General features: G+C 45.6%; 1 protein-coding gene across 2 annotated transcripts in view; it reads left to right on the top strand.

Annotated features, from left to right (window-relative positions):
- The window catches only part of TMEM132C (transmembrane protein 132C), a 292,976-nt gene that overhangs the window by 220,042 nt on the left and 52,069 nt on the right, over positions 1-20,865 (top strand). For both annotated transcript variants that reach the window (XM_057492560.1, XM_036921806.2), the window contains exon 4: positions 6,317-6,500. In XM_057492560.1, the coding sequence (XP_057348543.1) occupies positions 6,317-6,500 (184 nt within the window). The remainder of the gene's footprint in view (positions 1-6,316; positions 6,501-20,865) is intronic.

The raw sequence follows: 20,865 nt of genomic DNA, 5'->3' as shown, positions 1-20,865 counted from the left end.
CCTTTGGTCCTGAGTAGGTCTAGGTATCAGTAGTTTTTCTTTTAATCTCCCCAGATGATCATAACATTCAGCTGAGGTTGAAAGCTCCTGCTTTATAGGATGACAGGCTCAGATTACTTCCCTAAGGGTTGCCTCTCCTTTGAAACAATGGCATGGCCATCAATATGATTTGCGGTGAAGTACTGTCTTTCCTCTCCCCTCCATACATTTCTCTGCTCCTGTAAAACTTTAAGCTTTGGGGACTGGGTTAGAGAGAAGGCAAAAATAGTTTTAAGTCCAAACTCATAATCTAATCCAACTGTGCTTGGAAACAAGGCAACCTTCAAAAGTGTTTCTCCTCCCTTTGTCCTTCACCGTTATTCCACATCCCGAATTCTGTCCTGTATGTTACCTGCAGACAGCAGGGATGAAACTGGGGATTCCCTCAATAGCAGGCCCTCTCCTGTCCACTGCCCTGGCATATTGGGTTAGAGCGTGTCTTCTGAGCTCAGCCAATCAGATACCCCCACTCAGCAGCACATTGCTTAATAATGCAAAGGAACAAGGACAGTAGAAAATTAGTTTTGCCATCAGCACTGGTGTCCTGTCTAGAGCTGGTTTTGTCCAAGGCCCTCATTTTGTGCCTTTCCTTTGCTCCCACCTATTTTCCCTGTCTTTCTCTCCACACTTCCTAATAGTTTTGAGACCTTGTTAAATCCCCTTTCCTTCATCAATCAGTGCAAGGTGTGTTCTGTTGCTTGCAACTTGTGGCTCACACTGATGTGCTTCAGCACCGCGGAGAGCTCTCAGAGATCGCGGGGCATTGGTGTTGACGTTGGGGTCAATGGGACAATCTAATAAAGCCTTCCCGGAGGGAAATATGTGTTCATTGCCTTCATGAAATACACATGAAGCAGAATGAATAAAACATTTTGTTTTGGACGATTCTGTTCTAGAGCAGTTTCCCTATTATAAGATTGATTTCTTCTTTTTGTTGGTCTCATTTCTTTCTGTAGGCAATATACTGTCAAAGAGGGCTGGCTTTGAAGCTGAAATCCCTCACACCCCATAGTAGGGAGGTAAAGCTATTATGGATCCTTAACGCACCCCCAGACTTCATTTTCTTACAAGATAAGAGTTCAATAGCCAAGAGGTTTGGAAAATTGGGTTTCTAGTAGTCCAAACTTGATTGTGACTATTGGAGGAATTTATTTGCTTTTGAGTAAGAGTCTTCCTTTTTTTTTAAGCCAATTTTGAAAATTTCTTTCAAGAGTTACTGCAATAAATCTACCCTATTGATTTAGCAAGTGGTGGTTCCTGGGTGCTCTCTGGAGTCACTTAAATGTTTAAATTCCTCTCTTTATTTCTCCAACAATATCACAAGCCCCATAAGGTCTGACATGGAGGGCTGTTGGTCTCTTTAAGACAAAAGCTTAGCATAGATTTCATTCGGCTCAAAGACAGTAGGGGAGCAACAACCACAGAGAGACTTGCAGACAGATTTCTTTTTTTGGTCTCCAAGAAAATGTATACTATAGTATCACATAATGTGTCTGTATAGTACACGCATTGTGTGTCTCTGTCTGATGAGTGGCAGAGACTCAGCACCACTGCTGTGGCTTATCTTTAGGGAGCTCCCAGCCCAGCCCTGGAGGGCATGTTTTAGGAGGCTTGAGGCAGTCAGACCTAATGTCACTGAGAACAAATGTAATGCCCAGATCCTGTTAAAAACAATACCAGCTAACATGTATTGATGTTGGCTGGTGCCAGGCTCTGTTCTGAGTGCAGATTTATCTGCTCTCTTACTTACCCTCACATCAACTCTGAATGGGGAAGGCATAGCATCCACACTTTGCAAATAGGACAGGGAGGCAGAGTTGCCCAGAGTTACCCAGCTGGTAAGGGGGGAACCTGGGATCTGAACTCAGGATCTGTTTGGACGCCCATGGCGGGAATCGTAAGAGCGTGGATGGGTTATAGTGCTGACTTGAACACCTGACTTCCCTCTCTCCTTCCCTCATCTCATTCCTTCCTTCATCCCTAATTTTCTTTTTCATTCGTTGTATAAAATACATCCTGAAGGTCCAATATTTACAACATGTAAGGCTGGAGATGCTTTTACTGTAGCAGGAGTAAGTGGAAGCAAAGGGTGGTACTAGGAACAACTCCAGCCCCATGGCCACCTCTGCTCCAACCTGCAGCACACTAAGGGTCCTGGAAATCACCACAGTCCATCATCCTTAGGACAGGGGCCTCCCACCCCGAATCACAGCACTATGAAATGCTGCTTCCAGAATGCAGAGCTACCGTTTTCCTAAGCCAGAGATTGTCAAACAACAGCCCACACAGATGTTTGAGCCACACATCGGGGCTAAAGGGTTATGGTTCTTATATTTAAAAATCCAGATATTTTATAGAAAAACTCCAGATTTACAGCTTCTCCAGAAAATTTTTTCACCCTCAGTGTCACTGGCCTGCCTTCCCATAAGGCAGCCATTGGTGGGAGTGAAGGAGTGATGTGTCCAGTTGGATGAACTGAGTGGGGACCACAGGCATCATATAGTCTTATTTCCCCTCATCACCCACAAAAGGCTCAAATTTCAAAATGCAGTTGATCCTCAAATGTGGGCATTAGGGGTGGAGACCCCCCTTGCTGTTGAAAATTCATGTATAACTTCTGACTCCCCCAAAACTTAACTGCTAATAGCTCACTGTTGGCCCAGAAACCTTACCAATAATTGAAACAGTTGATTAACACGTTTTGTATGTTACACGTATTATATGCTATATTCTTACAATAAAGTAAGCTAGAGAAAAGAGAACATTTTTTCAAATTGTCACAAATCTCCAAAAAGTCTTATTATAGATTTTTAAAAAATAACCCACATAGAAGTGGACCTGTGCCATTCAAACCCATGCCGTCCAAGGGTCAGCTGTATAGTTTCACTGACTTTAATTTGGATATATGACATTGTGCAGTTTTTAGGGATGAAAAGCATGGAGACCATGTGGGAAGGGGGAGCAGGAAGTGATATGGCTGCACAGAAGTAAACAAATACAAGAGTTGATTCTGTTCCTTCCAGGGGAATTCCTTGCCTTCAGTCAGAGTGTCTAATCCTGAGGCCCCTTATCCCTGTCCGGTTACTCTTGAATAGCCTTTATTTGCAGCCTCGTGCCCGAGGTTCCTATAGACACAGAATTGTTTCTTCTGTTTGCCTGATGTCTCCAGCTCCCTGCAAAACTGATTCAAAGTTCTAATAGGCACATGCCCCCAATGACACTCTGACCCGGAATTCAGTACAGCTCTGTGGAAAGCTAGAGTATCCCTCAGACTGTGGAATGTTTGACTTTTTCTGTTCTGAGACCAAAATTGAGTTCAGTTGGCTCACATGCGGTAGGAGATTGAGTGCCAGGCTGTGGCATGCTTCGAACGGACACCTGCCCAGCTGTTGCCTTCTCTCTATGGTTGAAGACCCAGCAGATACAGACATACTTCCTGGGTGCAGGAATATAAGAAAGTCTCTGCTCTGGCACTTGGGTAAAATAGGAATTGTAATTTCCACGGTCAGGGTTTGTAGCAGGATTCAGAATAATGTAACCATGGAACCTGGTACATCAGGGACATATCATACATGACGTTTGCTGTCTTTATTCTTATGTTCACTTCAGAATCCCCTAGGACGGTAACCCCATTTCTCATGAAAATCATATAATATCTTTCAAAGCCAGAAAGAAAAACACCTCTTCTGTTTTCTCTTGTCCAGCGCTGCACCCTCCTGATGGCCTTCTTTAGCGTCATTTCAGTGGGAAAGGATGCAGCTGGAGGAGAAGCTGTGCTAGCCCCTTCTGCATGTCTTCCGCGTACAATGGGAGTGCCCTCATTTCAATTGTCTAGATGGGGAAACTGAGTCTCAGAGAGGTGATGTGAGCTGTCATGATGCTCAAGAGAAGAGTTTTATAAGAAGAAAGATGGGCATGGATCAAAGACATCCTGCAAACTTCCTAGCATTATTCCAGTATAGGCATCCCTTTGGGGCCATGATGGAGTCTTGGGACAACTGGATTTTTGCCTCACCCACCACTAGGAAAGTGAGTTGTTTGCTAAACAGAGTCCATCAAATAGCCACTGGATGTCTCCATCATGCAGGGCAGGCTGGTGCCCCGCTCTGCTGAAGATGAAAAGAGGCCAAAGCTGGGGTTCTTGCTGAAACAGCAAGATTATGTCCTGAAATGAGGGTGCATCTGTCACCCAGTGATGAAAGAGACTGGACCAGAACACGCAGGGAGGATTTCCAGAAGTTGAGACGAGCAGCTGATTGCCTCTGGCCTGAGCTGCCAGACTTAGAACTTGTCTTTTAGTTTGGAGACATTCCAGACTCCAGACATTTCACCCTCATTTCCCAGGGCAAAGAATTCACTCTTGAGATTGCACAGCCCATGGCTTGGTGCTCCAGGCACTGTACTTGGTTTCACTCCAGACGCTGGACTTGGTTTCCCCCAAGAGGGACAGCCAGCATCTTATACATCGTGATCTCGGCCCCACTTCCAACCCAAAGAGCATAAGGGAAATTCTTTAGTCCCAGGGCTAGGGGGTGCAGCGACCTTCCCGTTACCTCCTGTACCAGCCCCTGGGCAGGGCTGAGGGCACTGGGGTGAAGAACTAGCACCACTTTTGAGCAAACCCCAGATATTGGGTGGGTACATCCTTCACTGATTCTCGGCCCCAGCAAAGGGAAGCATTTCTCCAGCCTCTACAAGGGAACCAGTGCTTGCTTGGGATGCAGAGTTTAAGCATATTTGGTGTTTCTTCTTAATGTGTTGTGGAAAATCCCCCTCAATTCACCTGGAAACAATGGATACCAGCCTGAGATACACCTAGAAAGCCTTCCCTTCTTATTTCTACCAATGTTTAGTCTATGGATTCAGCAGCTCCAGAAAGCATTTCCAACTTCCCCTTCTCTGACTTCCTAAAACAAGTGCTGGCAAACTTTTCTGCAAATGTCCTGACAATTAATACTTTAGGCTTCGCTATACATTTCCTGACACAATTATTCAACATGTTCTAACACAAAAACTGCCAGAGGTGAAACATGAACATGTGGCCAGGCTGAGTTCCAGTGAAACTATGTAAAAACAGGCAGCAGTTGGATTTGGTTCCCACATCCCAGCTTGTTGACCTTGGTCTGGGGAAACTCACTTGGTGTCTTATGATTTCATTCTTGATGACTTTCTATCCCAGAAGAGGAGGCTGTCAAGAACATGGGACTAGAAATCAGGAGATGCTGTGTTACATTTGACTCTGCCACTGACTGGCTGTGTGGCTGTGAGCAAGCCAGTTCCCTTTGTGGGCCTTAATTTCATCATCTGAAAAATGAGGTGTGTGCACTGTCAGTAGTTCCCAAAGCACAGGAATTTCTGGGGGCAACCTTGCTAAATGTACATACACCTGGCCCCACCTCAGATTTAAGGTATTGATCAGAACTTTTAGTTGCAGACAACAGAGTCCCCTTAGCTAAGTAGGCCTCTAGGCAGAAGAGGTTTCATTAAAGGATACTACACAGTTCAGAAACTCTTGGAGAGCCATTGAATTTATTTACTGCATATCAAAGGATGAGGCAGCCAGGGATAAAACACAGACCTGAAGAATGACCATCCCTGCAGAGCAAACACCCCTGCTAGCTACTTGGCATGATGACCCGAGGACCTAGATGCCAGAAAAACCACCCCAGCAGCCCCAAAAGAACCAGGCCCAGAGTGCTTGCCGGGAAATCCTAACCCCCTTCCCAGATGTTGTTTCCAAACCTGCTTCTCCATCCAGGTCCCAGGGGAGTGGGCCTGCTGGATTTAAACTTTGCTGCAAACCTACATGTAGCTGCAAGGGAGCCTGGAAGCGTCGTTTTATGCTTCACAGCCTTGATAGGACAGGGGAATAAGCTAGGGAGGGATAAAAAGATGGTAAGTTGAGCCACCCCTAGCATCTGCCACACCTACAAGATTGAACATAAAGGGAGTGCATTTAGCTCAAAGGTCCATACTGCAAGGGTGAGCCAGTCTGGATTAACTCACTGGTAAAAAAATCAGTCCACAGGCCTCATTCGTACACACGCAGGTTAATGCTCAGTGCTTAAGTCTCTTTGTCCAGATCCTTCCCTTGTGGGTGCTTCTCCATCCCAGCTGCCAGGTGTCTGACTTGAAGTGGTGCCATGTCCCCTGCAAGGCATTTTCTTTTTCCTCACCTTCTAGTTACAATTGTGAGGAGGAGGAGGGCCAAAGGGAGAGGGGGGTCAGTCCACTGAACAAAGTCAGCTTAAAGCTTTTTTCCTTTGCTCCCTTCTAGAAGCAGCAGTGTATTCAATGAGGTCGTGCAGATGAACTTTGAAATAGCCAGCTTCAGCAGCCTCTCGGGAACTCAACCCATCACCTGGCAGGTTGAATACCCACGGAGAGAAACCACAGACATCGCCGTGTCTGAGATCTTCATCAGCCAGAAGGACCTGGTTGGCATCGTCCCCTTAGCCATGGTAAGAGTTGGGTGATCCTAGGTGCTCCTGTTCTCGACTGTCTGACTGCATCCTTGGGTCCTTCTGGTCTATCCTGGGATGTTCACTGCCATTTCTTTATGGGGTATACACACAAGTTTTCCATATTCCTCCAGCTTGGAAGTTTGCTATGTGTCATTAGTCTTTCTCAACTTCAGTTATTTTCATACCACCTTCATGCTAGTTGCTATTTCCCCATGCCAGTTTATTATTAATGTACTTATTCTGCTCTAAGTCTGGTCCAATTCTTTTTTTTTTTTCTGTTTCTTTTTTATAAGGAAACTTTAGGCCACTGTGAATATCAGTCAGGATAAGCTATGCTAGGCTGCTAGAACAAACAACCCCAAAAGCTCAGGTAACTAACACAATGAAAATTATTCTTGCTTATATTTCATGGCTTACGTGGTTTGGGGCTCTTTTGCATGCAGAGTCTCAGGAACCTAGACTGAAGGACACAGCATCATCTTGTCACTATACCATCAGGAACATGTGACCTTCTTGGTCACCATGACAGAGGAGCAGATACTTGGATAGTCACATATGAACATCGGGTGTGAATGAACACCCAGCAGCAAACCCAACTTGTGGCCCCTCCTCATACCTGATGTGCAGGGAGATTGAAATGCCTCGTGCAAATAATGAAGTCACTCCACACAAGAGCAATTGGCTAACTACAGCCCAGGGACCAAACCCAGCCTCTGCTTGGCTGCATGAGTAAAGTTTTATTGGAACTCAGCCACAGCTTTTCATCTATGAGTTGCCCATGGCCACTTTCACTCCACAGAGGGAGAGTAGAATAGTTTGGATAGATACCGTATGGTCCACAACACCTGAAATATTTCCTACCGGCCCTTTTCAGAAAAAGCTTACCAACTTCTGCTATAGAAGAACCAAAGGGCTGTTTCTCTACCCAGCTGTACACGTGAATTATCTGGGAGGGTTTGTGTGGCCATTACTGTTTGGGCCCCACCCCTGAAAATCAAGTGAAGATTGCTGGGGGTGGAAACCAAGCACTGGTCATTTTTAGCAGCTTCCCAGGTGATTCTTGTGTTGAGTAGCCACAGTTAGGAACTGGGTGACACCATTGCTCTCTACCTGACTTAATATGCCTTTACTCTCCTATTCCGATTATTGCTAAGAACTTGTAAGCAAGCATGAATTATATGATGGATTATGGGAAATAGATCAACCAGAACTCTGAGTTTGAAGGCTGTAAACCCAACTCAACCCAACTTGAACTTGGATCACGTAACTTAACAAGTCTAGGAAAGTGTTTCCCAAACTTTAATATGCATACAGGCCGCCTGAAGGTTTTCCTTAGATGCAACTTCTCCTTTAGGAGGTCTGAGCTGAGTGTTTTATAAAAGCTCCTGTGTTTTACCAGTGCTGCTAGTGTGCAGACCACACATTGGCTACCAGGGATCCAGATGTGCAAATAATGGCATCACAGAGGGTGGCTTCTCTTTGTCTCTCATCTCTGTGCTCCTCTTGGTGTGAGTCACTATCCAGGAGGCCCTGTCCCTAGGGTGGCCCCTGGCTGTGCCAGGCTGGCATTTTGACTGCATCATCTCCAGCAGGAAGAATGAAAACCTTTTTGCAAATGGCTCAAGTAAGTCTCCTGGGACTAGCTCAGGATAGAACTGACTAGCTTGGCTTGGGTCTTGTGCCCAACCTGAATCATTCACTGAAGCTGACAGGATGTGACCCTCTGACTGGCCAGGCCTGCAGAAATGGTCCCATGGAGCAGACATGGAATCAGTCTGAGAGCTCCTGGGCACGGTGCATGATAGGAAAACCTGGCTTCCACTGAACGAGGGGATGGACGCTGGTCAGATGCAGACAGCATACTGTCTACCACAGGATCCATTAATACTCTGAGGTTGCAGAATGATTCCGCTTGACTTTCACGTTCTAGAGTAGATGTCAACAATAGCCAATGAGCCAAATTCAATCTGCTGGATGTTTTTGCATACCACACAGCTAAGAATGTTTTTTGCATTTTCAATAGCTATGTTCTAAATGGTTGTTTAAGAGTTTCATAGTATGCTCAGTTTTGCCTGTTAGCTGACAAACCCTAAAATACTTTCTATCTAGCCCTTTGGAGAGAAAACTTGCAAACCCTTATGGTAGAATATCAACATCATTTCTAGGGTCCAAAGCCAATTTCCTATCCTTCCTATTTCAAAAAGACAAGATGCTCAGATGCTGTGAAAATTAGAATCATATTACTTTGGCCACACAATACAGGAGGCCACAAGAGAGCCCTCTGTGAAGCAAGATATTATTATTATTATTATTATTGTGGTTATTATGTTTTTGTAATGCCTTTATGGTAAGATGAAATGGCTACTTACAGCAGACCCAGAAGCCTTTTGTTTGCAAGTAACTGGAAGTGAGTTCAAACTGGCTTCATGCAAAAGGTCACTAATTGACTCACATCTCTGCACGGGTGGAGATCACCTCTCTGAAGGCTGCGTTAGGTGCTCACTTGATGTCATCATTTTGCATCCCTTGGCATATCCAGTTTGACCTCAAACTGTGGAAACTTAGGAACTATACTAAAAAGAAGACAATAAATGAGATGGCTTGGAGAAAGGTCTATCCTCGTTTTCAGTATTTTCAAAGTTTTTTTCTAGAATGAGCTTTCGTACATTTATAAGCAGCGCAAACATAAATTTTTATTGGAAGCAACTTGCAAATAAAACTGCAGTCTGACTAGGAGATGACAAATCTTAAAAAACTGAACAGAAACAAATCCTCTGTTAACCTGTTAGCTGCCAGTGACTCTACTGCTCAGGTCTTGGAAAAAATTAATTCCCCAAACAGCTGCTCATTCTAAAGAAAAACACACTTCAGAAAGGTAAAATAAAGAGCTACCTGATGGGAAATCTGCCTCCCTGGAGAAATTCTCACCTCAAAATCAGGCCTCCTCAAACCCCTTTCTAAATCAGGGGAGAAAGCCATGCATCTTCCGATTGGTCAGCAGCCTTGTGGGCCACACGGCAACAGGTTCCAATGTGCTTACTGGACAGCATGACCCTGTCCTTGCATGCAAGGGGGAGGTATCCCCTCTGTGGCCTCTGAGCATCTCCCTCCTCCACAGTCCCTACCACCCAACCCCTGTGCCTGCAGAGCACTGGGACCCAGGCAAGTCCTGGAGTTCAGTTATTCTTTGACATAAGTACAGTGTATTCACACCACAAATTGTAAACCACAAGCAGAGACCAGACACAGACCTTCATGGGGCAGTTTCCACACACTGGCGGGGGCCCAGGGTGGTCTCATTTTGAGAATAAAGGGGCTGCAAAATCCACTTGGCCTTACACTGAGCACCTAGAATGTGCAGGCACTGCAGGTCGACCCTGGAAAATCATCAGCAAACCGACAGGTCTTGCCCTTGTGGGGCCCACAGTCGGGGCCACGGGCAAACAGCAGACAGGTAGATAGTTGATAAGGTTAGACCAGGTAATGGCAATTTGCTTCCATGAAGGTGGATAATGCAGGGCCTGGGGTGGAGTCTAACTGGTTTGCAGCTCTATTAGTGCCTTATAGTTGCTCCCTGGAGTTTATTTTAAAATTTAAAAACTCAGTTTTATGCCTAGTCTAAAGAAGGCAAGCACCCCTAATTTTTTGGAGGTTTAAGACTTCCTTTCCTCCAGGACTGACTGATTCAGTCCCAGACTGAATTTCCTGGGAGGTGGCAAGATTTAGCCAATATTTTGAAGAGCTTCAAATGATTATCCTTGTGTACCTTTACAAATGTGAGCTGAAATCATTTTCTTTGACCCCTGAAACATGGTGGGAACTTAGGGCTTTTTTCATCGAAAGCTTTCAGATTCCTAGAATGTGTCCATGTCTCTGCATAAAATCAAATTTAAAATAAACTGGCTATCTGTAAGGCTATTTAAAGGAGAGATTGCTACTTGTTCTCAGCTCTGCAGACTCAAAATCTGAATCATCACCTCTCCGGGGTGTCACAGAGATTCACTAAGGTTTGAGGGACCCCGTGACCCCTGGGCAAAGTGTGGGGCCAGAGGGTTGCTGGGAAGGAGACAGCAGCATCTGCCCTCCTTCTGTGCCCAGCTCTGCCAGCTCTGGGACCCGGGGGATGACCGAGGTGGGCTGCAGCCCCCAGCCTCCCTTGCCCTCCGGCTTCTGGTGGGAGTGGCCCTGGAAGTGGTTGGACACAGAGACACAGAGTCCCGTAGTGCATTGAATGATGGCCCCCCAAATGGTTGTTGAAGCCCTGTGATTTAACACCCCCCTCCACCAAGTCTGTGATACTTTGTTACCGCGGCCCTGGAACCCTCACCCTCCTGTCCCTCCCTGTTGCTGTCCATCTGCCAGGGTGTGGGCTCTCTGCACACAGCTCCTGTCCGGTTGGGGCATTTCTGTGGCTCTCCTCAGCGTGGGCTCCAGTGACTGCAGTGCCTCCCCTTATCCCAGCTCCAGGCCTCATAGCAGCTTGAGCTGCACAATCCTTGGCTATTTCCTTTGGTGCTGCCTGTGGCTCTGTCAGGAGCCCTGCACTGCACACCTCCAGCTCAGCCCCTTAGAGGGTGCCTTCTGCTTCCAGCCCGGACCCTGAAGGGTGCTGAGGGAAACCTGAGCAATACCTGAGGGATACCTGGGACATGTGAGGGATGCCTGAGGGATGACACCTGAAGGGTACCTGAGCGATACCTGAAGGACACCTGGGGGATACCTGAGGGATACCTGGGGGATACCTCTACCTGTTCCCTCTAGGTTTTCCTTCCCAGAGAGCATACCATGGTTATCCTAAAAAATGCTCATGGTCAGGAAGGGACCCTGATGTCCAGAGGGTCACCTTCCTTCCTTGCTTCGTAGACAGCACGGAAGAGAGAGTGAAGGGACACACTCAGGTATCTGAACCCCAGGGTTGGATTTTTCCAGTGGCACGGCAGGACGTGGTAGCTTCAGCCTCCTCCCCTGCTGCCCTCAGAGAGCCAGAGGCGGGGACTGACTGCGTGCGCCGGCGGTGGGGCTGCAGAGATGCCCTGGGTCCGCTTGTCAGACCACAGGTGATGGATGACTTCGCTCTGCACTGGGGTCTGTATGGAGCCACGTTGCAGTATCTCTGGCTCTGTGAAGGTATAGGAAGGCATTTTGAGGAACGGAGGGGCATCTCCCATGATGGGGATTGGAGAATATTCCTTTTAAAGAGACAAGGAAAAAATAATGTTTTATAGTTTTCCAGAAACATCCTATTATGATCACCATGCTCCATTTCCAACTTGAAAATTTTACCTTTGTAGCCCTCAAGGAATATTGTAAGGATGGCTTTGATGTTGTTGGACCACCAAAAAATGATTGCTGTGTTGAAAATAACAAGTGGGCAGAATAACTATTCCCTAGTTATAGCTGGAGGTCTACTTTGAAATTAAATTTAAAAATATCCCTTCCTCCAACTAACTGGCTCAGTTTTCTGTCTAAAAAGCAAATCTATGTCTCATCTGAAGTTGTTCTGACTTGGTGGTAATGTTTTCAGGGTTCCTGATTAATTATCCAGTAAATGCTACCTTACCCACTGCCTGCCACACAGTAAACACTCTGAAAATGTGAGGGATCAGTGTTGCCATCATATGATCATCGTCATTATCTGAACTTGGGTTTCCCCATCATGAAGGGAGGAGGTGGGACTGAGTCATAGCTCAGGTCTTTTCCAAGTTTGCACTTTCCATGGTTTTACTGACTTAGGAAGTAAAAACCATGTTCTAATTGTAAAGATTATACAGCATCATTGGGAATGAGAGATGGATATGGGGAACATAGTGAAGCAAATAAAAAAACCGTTTATCATCTCAACATAAAGAGCTATACTGAAAAGGACAGCTAGCAGCAGGGCCACAGATCTGCACTCTCTGCCCGGCCTGCAGATCCCCTGCACGTACCAGGAGGGGAGCCCAGGAAAGGCACCCCACCACGCAGGGCGGTGTCACTGCCAGCTTCGTGCTTTTCACCACATCCTTCACGGAGTCTATCATCTCCTTCATACTTTCTCCAAGTAGAGAATAATATAAGAATTGGGAGCCAGCTCCATTGGCAGGAATACCAGGCCTGCCTCCAACTGGCTGTGTGACCTTGGACGAGTGACTTGACCACTCTATGTCTCCTTTTCCCCCTCTGTAAAATGGGAATAACAGTAAGGCCAGCCTTGTAGGACAGTTTTAAGGACTAAATGTACTCAGAACTCCTTGCCTGGTGCTGCCCTGGCTTTCAGGAAACCATAGCTGGGCCACTGGCCATGAGCTCCATACTCAAGGCTTATAGCCCCAGGGCAGCGGTTTATAAATCCCCTTACAGTAACACAGGGCTGTTACTACAGAAATGGCCACTTGTGTGCTGTAGACTCATCTCACAGAAACCATCTGCTACCCAGAGTGACCCCGACCCCACGCTCCCCTGAATGCAGCCCCTGGCCATGATGAGCCCCCAGCCCGCCCACCGAATGTGAGAAAATTGGGCCTGGATAGAGCAGCCAGCTGGGTCAGAAGTGACTCTACATTTGTGCAAACAGAAGACCATGAAATAAAAATGGCACAACATCCCTGCTGGGGTCTCTTGTCCCATAGGGGATCTCGGAGAGGTCCAGGCAGGTCTTCAAACCCAAAGGGGCACGATCACTCCTTCATGTTCACTATCACTAGTGAGATGGTGCTTCGCCCGTTGGGGACACAGGTCACAGCTCCAAAAGCACTCACAGTCACCACTAAATGCCCAGCATGTATTTCTGTGTCATATTGCAGTGGATGCAGGTACCTGGAAACACTACTTACGCTCTTCACCGTAATTTGAAATTATGGTTGTTTTTACGCCCAACACCAGATCTTATTACTGACTGCAGTAATACAAAAAGTGCATGTGTAACTCTACCTGAAATTGTTTTCTTAAAAATATTTTGATAATGGTAATTCAGCACAATTGGCTTCCTTTGCAAGCCTACATATTTTATTTTATGCATGTAAAAACTTTACTCTGAGAAGGGATTCTTGAGGACCCCAAAACAGGCTCCAAGCTGCAAGTGCATGGATGCAGATCCTCACCCTCCGCCGCCCAGCTGGCTGGGAGAAGGGAGGTGCTCGGTGGACCTGTCCTCATTAAGCAGCACTGTGCGCCCTGCGCTGCCTGAGATGCAGCCGAGCCCCTCCGCACACAGCACCTTTGCCCTGTGGTGTCCCCCTCCCGGAAGGCTCCTCCCGGCAGGTCCATGCCTGCTCCCTTCTCCCCCACCGACTCAGCTCAGACATCACCCAGCATCATTCCTCGACATTTTATCATTTCAGTTATAGTCTGGGAAGGAAAGATTCACATTTAGAAACTTCTCAAGCATTGTTATCCCAGGAACTTCCTGTATCAATGTTCCCTATCTGGACTGCCCAATATGTCACCAGCAGCATGCTGCCTGGTGAGCACTTAAAATTGGCCGGGGCAGCAGAGGAATTGAATTTCTAACTTCACCTAGTTTTAATTAATTTTAATGTGAACAGCCACATGTGGCTAGTGGCTACTTTATTGGATGGAGCAGTGATACAGTGATGGTACTGGAGGTGGCTGAGTGGGGAACGGAGGTCCAGATGCTGCCCCAGCCCTTCTGTAATTGAATCTCTTCATCATTCCTCACCTGGCCGGCCTTCACCGTCATTCCGAGGGGACCCTCCAATGGGGGTGCTAGTTTTTATTATATTGTTTGTGGTCTGATATTTTAACAACAACAACAAAAAAAAACCCACACAAAAAGCATAAAGGAGATCTTTGAATTCTCTGTGTTTTATCAGCATAATTTTGGAGCAGGTGGCAAGAACCAAATTCCAATGGCTTTCATTCCAAAAGAAGAATTAATTCGTTTGCCTTATGATCTCAGGTATAGTTGTACTGAGGTGCTCAACCAACAATTCAGGTTTACCTTGTTCGCCTCTCTCAGCTCTGCTTTTCTGTGTGCAGACCCCTTTCTCAGGCAGGATTTCCTAAAGGTCACCGCTGGCTTGCATCCAACCAACTGATCACCCCCAGGAGGAAGCCTGCCTCTTTCCCAAGAGTCCTAGCAGAAGGATCAGGCCTCTCCCTTGGTCAAGTGTGTGTTGGCACCCTGTTCTGGAGGCAACCACACCAAGTCTGATTGGCTGAGCATGGCATGTGTACCCCGGAATAAGGCCAGGTCCAAAAGGAACCACAAAGAAATAGAGGAGGGATGGGAAAGGACCTGCAGGGAGGGTTTGCAGAAAAATCCCAGCAGGTGCCCATTACCCTGGGTTTACAGACCCTGGGCAGAGGTCAGCTTCCTACTGCCTGCCTTGGGATTCACTGCTCTCCGTGGAATAGAAATCCTTGCAGGACCGACCGGAGCAAAGCGTCTAGTTTCCACAGCCACCGGCCCTCACCCTCCTGGCCCAAATCCTGCTCTGGCCACCTTTTGCCAGATGTTATGAAGACAGAGTAGGGAATAAGGGGGAGTCAGGACAGCAGAGACCATGACTTCAAACCCTCTCTGTGCCTCAGTTTCCCCACCTGTTAGAGGAACATAATGACAGTCTACCTCACAGGGTTGTAGTGAGGGTTAAATCAGCTAATATATATCAGGCCCTTAGTAGACTGCCTGGCACTTATTAAATGCTACATAAATCTGGCTGTTATTACTACGAGTAGCAACAATAACTGTAGTATTAATTAATTAGCTTCTGCACATCCACAGTAACTTAGTTTGTTTACTGCAAAGCAGCAAATTCCTGTTATTTGTTGATCCATAGAGATTTTATTAATGTTCTTTTTCTCTTTAAGTACATACTCCAAGTTCATTAATATTATGTGAATTTCTTCCCCAACACATCTGGTGGAATTGTGCCCTTAATTACTGGGTGAGGCGAAGAACCGGAGGTTTCTTTCTCCCTGAGACTGTGAAAATGGGCAGACAACACAGTAGGAAGAACACTCGTGCCTCTAAAAAGAGCCAGAGGCAAGTGACAGGCACTTTTCTATGCCCTTCAGGGACGGGTGCAGAATTAAAGAGCTCGTTGATCAGGACAGGCTCCTGGGCAGTGAGGAGACTGGCCCCCCAGATGCTACAATGTGATCTGCCTTTTTCACAGTCTTTCTCTCAAAAATGCAGAGGCATGAAGCCAAGCCCTTTCTCTAACAGCTGATGGAATATGTGTGTTTGAAACCTTGAGTTTGCAAAACATGGAACGTTTAATTTTTAAGACAATCACTATCGACAGCTGTAACCCACATAGGCTGAAGCTTTTTAGAGTTCTCAATGATTTTTAAGGCTGTAAAGGGATCCTAAGACCAAAAAGTTTGAGAACCACCGGCCAGAAGAATTGAATCCTAGCAAGGAACATGTTTAGGGAGAGATAAATCCTGAATTCTCATACAGAAATCTCACCTCCCTGATCAGCTCTTCACATCTTCACCACTGCGAAGTTAACTGTGAGTGGGGATTTCATTTACTTAACTTTCCATAAATCCTCCTTATGGTGGAATGTATTATTGCCTTCTTCATGTTACCTTCCCCATCCAAAAATGTGTGAATACTGATCTATGTTCCCAAGGTAATGGGAAAATTGCTCAGGGCAGATGTCAAGCTAACTATGACGGTAACTTCGTTGCCGAGTAACCTACCAGTTCAGTCACCAAACACATTTATTGGCTGTCTGCCATGTGCCAGGTGAATGTTCTAGACTTTGAGTTTAAGGAGTGAACAGAGTAATCGAGGTTCTTTCTTATGTGCTACATGAATCAGCATGCCCTTTGTTAATGAAATTGAAAACTAAAGAGGCTGAGCTGGATTTAGAAACTAAATCTCTGTTTTAGGAAAGATGGCTGCGCAAATAGATGTGTGCCTCCTCTCTGTAATTCAGGATGTCCTGAGGGAGGCTTGAACCAATGGCCCATGTGGGGCCTTCATGCAGATTAGAAAGAGGTGTGCTTCCAAAAGACACTGGATTCCCTCTAGCAGAAAATCTATAACACCTGTAATGTGAATGTGGACCCCTTGTGCAGTGCAATGCCTGACCAACTGTACTTGGCACGGCCTGAAATTATCTACAAACTAAGTAAAACCCACTTTCCTTAGTTACAGGGGAAGGAATGTCACCTACCTAGTGTCCATGCCTTCATTCCTTTCCTTTCCTCTTATTTTCAGTTTCAGCACCAAACCAAGGACTTTGATTTCTGCTTGGACTGTGTCAGAGTCTAAAGTGACTATCATTCATAGCTTCAGATGAACAGTATCTCTTACTTCCTTTCCTTCTGAAGGGACCTTGAAAAGGTGAGGTTCACTAGAAAACAAGTACATGGGCAGAACATCATTGCTTTTCCAAGTCCTACTGCCAGGCAGTCATAGCCACAGGAGCAGTCCCTATTCCTGCTGATAAATGCTGGGCAGGTGTGGGTGTGCCTATCACCCCCAAAATAATAAGGGTCGAGTTACTCAGAGCAAGTATTTTACATCACTCACTGTAATCAGACCTAAAATTCACTTACAAATGGGGATATAATCTCAGATACATGCTTGCATAATCTTAAGAGATTCTAAATAACTACCTTTCTAAGGCACTGTATTGTTTCCTATAATGGCAGAGAAAACAAAATTCCAAATGCTTACAGAATCCCCACTGTGCTCAAGTACAGAAATCACCAAAGCTGAAGTCCCTGCATACTAAAAATTCTTGGAAGTAAAAATGAAAGAGAATTGTTAATGTAATTTCATTTTCAAGAACCTTAGGTGGGTACAGATTTGAATGAGAATTAATCTTGGTATTTTGCTTTGTAAATTAATATATGAACAGCTAGATGAAATGAGATTTTGTGTTTTTTGCCTCCATCTGGATTTTGCCATGGAGTTTAAAAAGGTCAAAATCAGCACATTCATTTATTTTATTGAAAAGTGATTATTTTGCCTTCCAAACACACATGTGGGAGAGTTACAGTTTTCCCTTCGAGGGGCCACCTGCTGCTGGGTTACATGAACCCCTGAAACAGATCCCCATTAACTAAAAATGACCTGCAGCAAAGTTATAGCCTCTCAGGGTTGCAGCAGAACATGAGGAGAGCCCTTGGCAACAATTTATTCTGTTTCTGTCTAAGGAGGCCTTCTGAGCAGCCATGGCTGACCATCTACACAGGGCACAGCCGCGCCATGCCACCTCCCTGCCCGAAGTCCTCCCAGTGGGAGCTCCCCTTTGCCCACGCATTGTGAGAAGTCCATGACAGAGGGCAGAGGTACTAAGCTCTGCATATTGTACATCCAGGGAGCCCTGGAGGGGGCATCCAGCCACTGCCCAATCCCCCCGCAGAGCCCAGCCCTGCTCACCAACCTCGTCTCATCTGTATTCCTCCACTTGCCTGGAAGACGTCAGGCTCTGTCACTTCCAGCCCTCAGATGCTCAGGATTCCTCTCCCCTGCTTGTTTTTAAAAACAGCTTTTTTGAGGTATAACTGATCAACAACATAAAACAAAAAGTACATGTTTAATGTATAAAATTTCATGAGTTTAGACAAACGCACACCCCTGGGAGACCATCACCGCAATCAAGGTAACAAACATGTCCATCACTTCCCAAAGTTTCCTTGTGTCCATTTATGGATTTGCTTAGGGTTTTCTTTGTGGTAAGAATACTTAACATGAGACCTACCCTCCTGACAAAGTTTTAGCCATATAGTTGCCTCTGAGCACTATTGTACAGTAGATCCCTACATGGATTTATCTTGCATGCCTGAAACTCTGTGCCTATTCATGGGCATCTCCTTGTACCTCCTCCCCTGGCCCCTGGCAAATACCATTCTGCTCTGTTTGTCTATGAGTTTATTTTAGGTTCCTCATAGATGTGGGATCATACAGTATTTGTCCTTCTGTGTCTGGCTTACCTCACTGAGCATGACATTCTCTGGGTTCATCCATGTCGTTGCAAATGTCAGGATTTCTCCTTTTTAAGGCTGCATAGTATTCTGTTGTTTGTATATACAACATTTTCACTACCCATTCATCTGTCAATGGACATTAGGTTGTTACCTTGGCTATTGTGAATAATGCTGCAGTGAGCATGGGTGTGCAAATCTCTTGTCTCTTTGAAATACTGATTTCAGTTCTTTTGGATACACACCCCAAATTGGGATTTCTAGCTCCTATGAGTTGTCTTTTTTTTGAGCCCTTATCACCCTGCTTTTGTTGATTTTCCCCCAAGGATTATTAGAAAACCTTCCCACACTCTGCCATCCCTACAACAGCAGCAGTTGACATTGTGGGGTACTGCCCACATACGGTCTCCCCTCAACTCCTTTCAAAAGCTCTGCAAGGTGGGAATTACCACTCATACTTTATAGATGAGGAAGCTGAGGCTCATGGGGTGAAGTCATTTGCCCAAGATCACACAGCTTGTAAGTTGCAGCCATGGAGTTTGAACCTCTGTCTATTTGATGTCATTCTTCTCTGTGACCCCCTAGATGCTGAGAGACCAGCTTAGAGGCTGGAGTTACAGTCTGGGCTTTTTATTTTTTTACCACACCTTTTCTAAATCATCCTTGCTGTCTCATTTTTAAGGTGTCCCCTATGTCCCTCTTCTACCATCCAGTCCTGCTTCTGGGAAACACAGCAAACAAAATGGGGCTCCCCAGACACAGACATCCCAGTTGCATCCCACTGTTGGCAGAACAGAATTTCCTGGAACAGAACTTTGCCAAGTTCACTGTGAATATTTGCCTTTCCATGACCTGGTTTTTCTGCAGGCTTCTGTGTCCAGGTAGGGACTTTCTGAGTCAGCAAATAAAAATGTTATCCATAATTTTGGGAACACATTTATTTGAGAATATTTATAAAATGAGTTTCTCATAGAGAGACACCATGGAAACATGACAGTGCCTTCATTTTCGACAAAACCTCCAAAAGTTTCCAATTCTGCACAGAAGGCCTGACTTTGAGTGATTTGACCTCAGTTCCACATAAAATTTGGAGTCAAGCACAGGACTGAATACACTTTTTGGTTCTGTGAGTGGCTGAAGGCTGAACAATGAGTCGTAACCCCCTTCATTGACATCTGCTCAGTGCTTTTCATTGATAAAATACTTTCCCCTATTTGATCTTGTTTTGTTTGCCAGTGTCAGCCATGGAGAATCGTCCTTAGAGGCAAAAGTCGCCAGTATCCACCTTGAAAATGTTTTGTAACCCTGGAGAACCTCAGAGAGAGGCAAAAACGAGCAAGCATTTCCAGAAATCAGAGCTGGCCTGGTTTGGTGGATCTGTGAAATCACAACTTGCTGAATCATCCTGAGATTCATTTCCATGATAATAATGACCAATAATTACTGAGGGCTGGTATGGTGCTAGGTGTTTCGTATTCATAATTCATTGAATCCTCATAACAGGAGAGCCTGAGCCTGTATTTCCTTCATTCTATGGGGAGGGCACTGAGGCCTGTGGACACAGCTGACGTGCCCGTGGGCACAGAGCGTGGAAATGCCACAGGTTGGCTCTGACCCCGGATCTAACTCTCTCTCTATCTTCTTTACCACCACACCTTAGATTGGCGAATATTTATACTAAAAGGGTACAGAAGAGGAGGTGGATGATGACAATAGCAGTGGTGGTGGTGGTGATGGAGGTGAGGATGATTATGGTGGTGATAGAGATGATATTGCCTTTGAGAGCAGCCAAAAGTCAGATCTGATGAATGAGGAAACTGAAGACAGAAGACGGTGCCTTTAATCAGAAAGGATGTGTGAGTCAATGGGAGAGACTGACTTCTTTCCTTTCTTGTGTTCATAAATTCTCTCTGAAAGTAGTTTCCCAGGGTGAACAGCCATACTATCTCAGACACAGGCACCACCCAGGACTAGGCTGCAGCCTCCCAGTGGTGGTCCTGGGACTGAGAGGTTCCCCAGATATAGGGCCTTCAGTTTTAAAACTGGGCAACAGGATGAGTTAGTTACTCTTCCTCCCAAATGACTTTGGGGTTACAAACAGGGTATGTGTGGTCCTCTGTATTTATTTTAAGACCATCTTGGTGCTTTATAAGCTGAGATTGTTAACTGCAAGAATTCCTTTGTCTGAATATGCCCTGAAAATTAATTTTGTTTGTTGTCCACAAAGAACAATTGGGAGATGTCACACAAATAAATCCAGATTTCTTACTTCTCTTGAAAGAATAGGAAGATTTGGAATCCATGGCTCCCATTCTTGTGAGGCAGCAAGCAGTGTAGCCTTTGGACCAGCACATCCCAGGACAAGACAACTGAGGAAAAATAGTATTTCCCCTTTTTTAAAGAGGTAGAAGCCAAGGCCCAGAAAGGTTAAGTAATTTACCAAGGACACACAGCTAATAAGGGCAGACTGTGG

The sequence above is a fragment of the Manis pentadactyla genome, chromosome 14 (assembly GCF_030020395.1).
Source record: "Manis pentadactyla isolate mManPen7 chromosome 14, mManPen7.hap1, whole genome shotgun sequence".
Classification (NCBI taxonomy): domain Eukaryota; kingdom Metazoa; phylum Chordata; class Mammalia; order Pholidota; family Manidae; genus Manis; species Manis pentadactyla.
The sequence above is the reverse complement of the archived record's forward strand: the minus strand, read 5'-3'. Positions and strand labels throughout refer to the sequence as shown.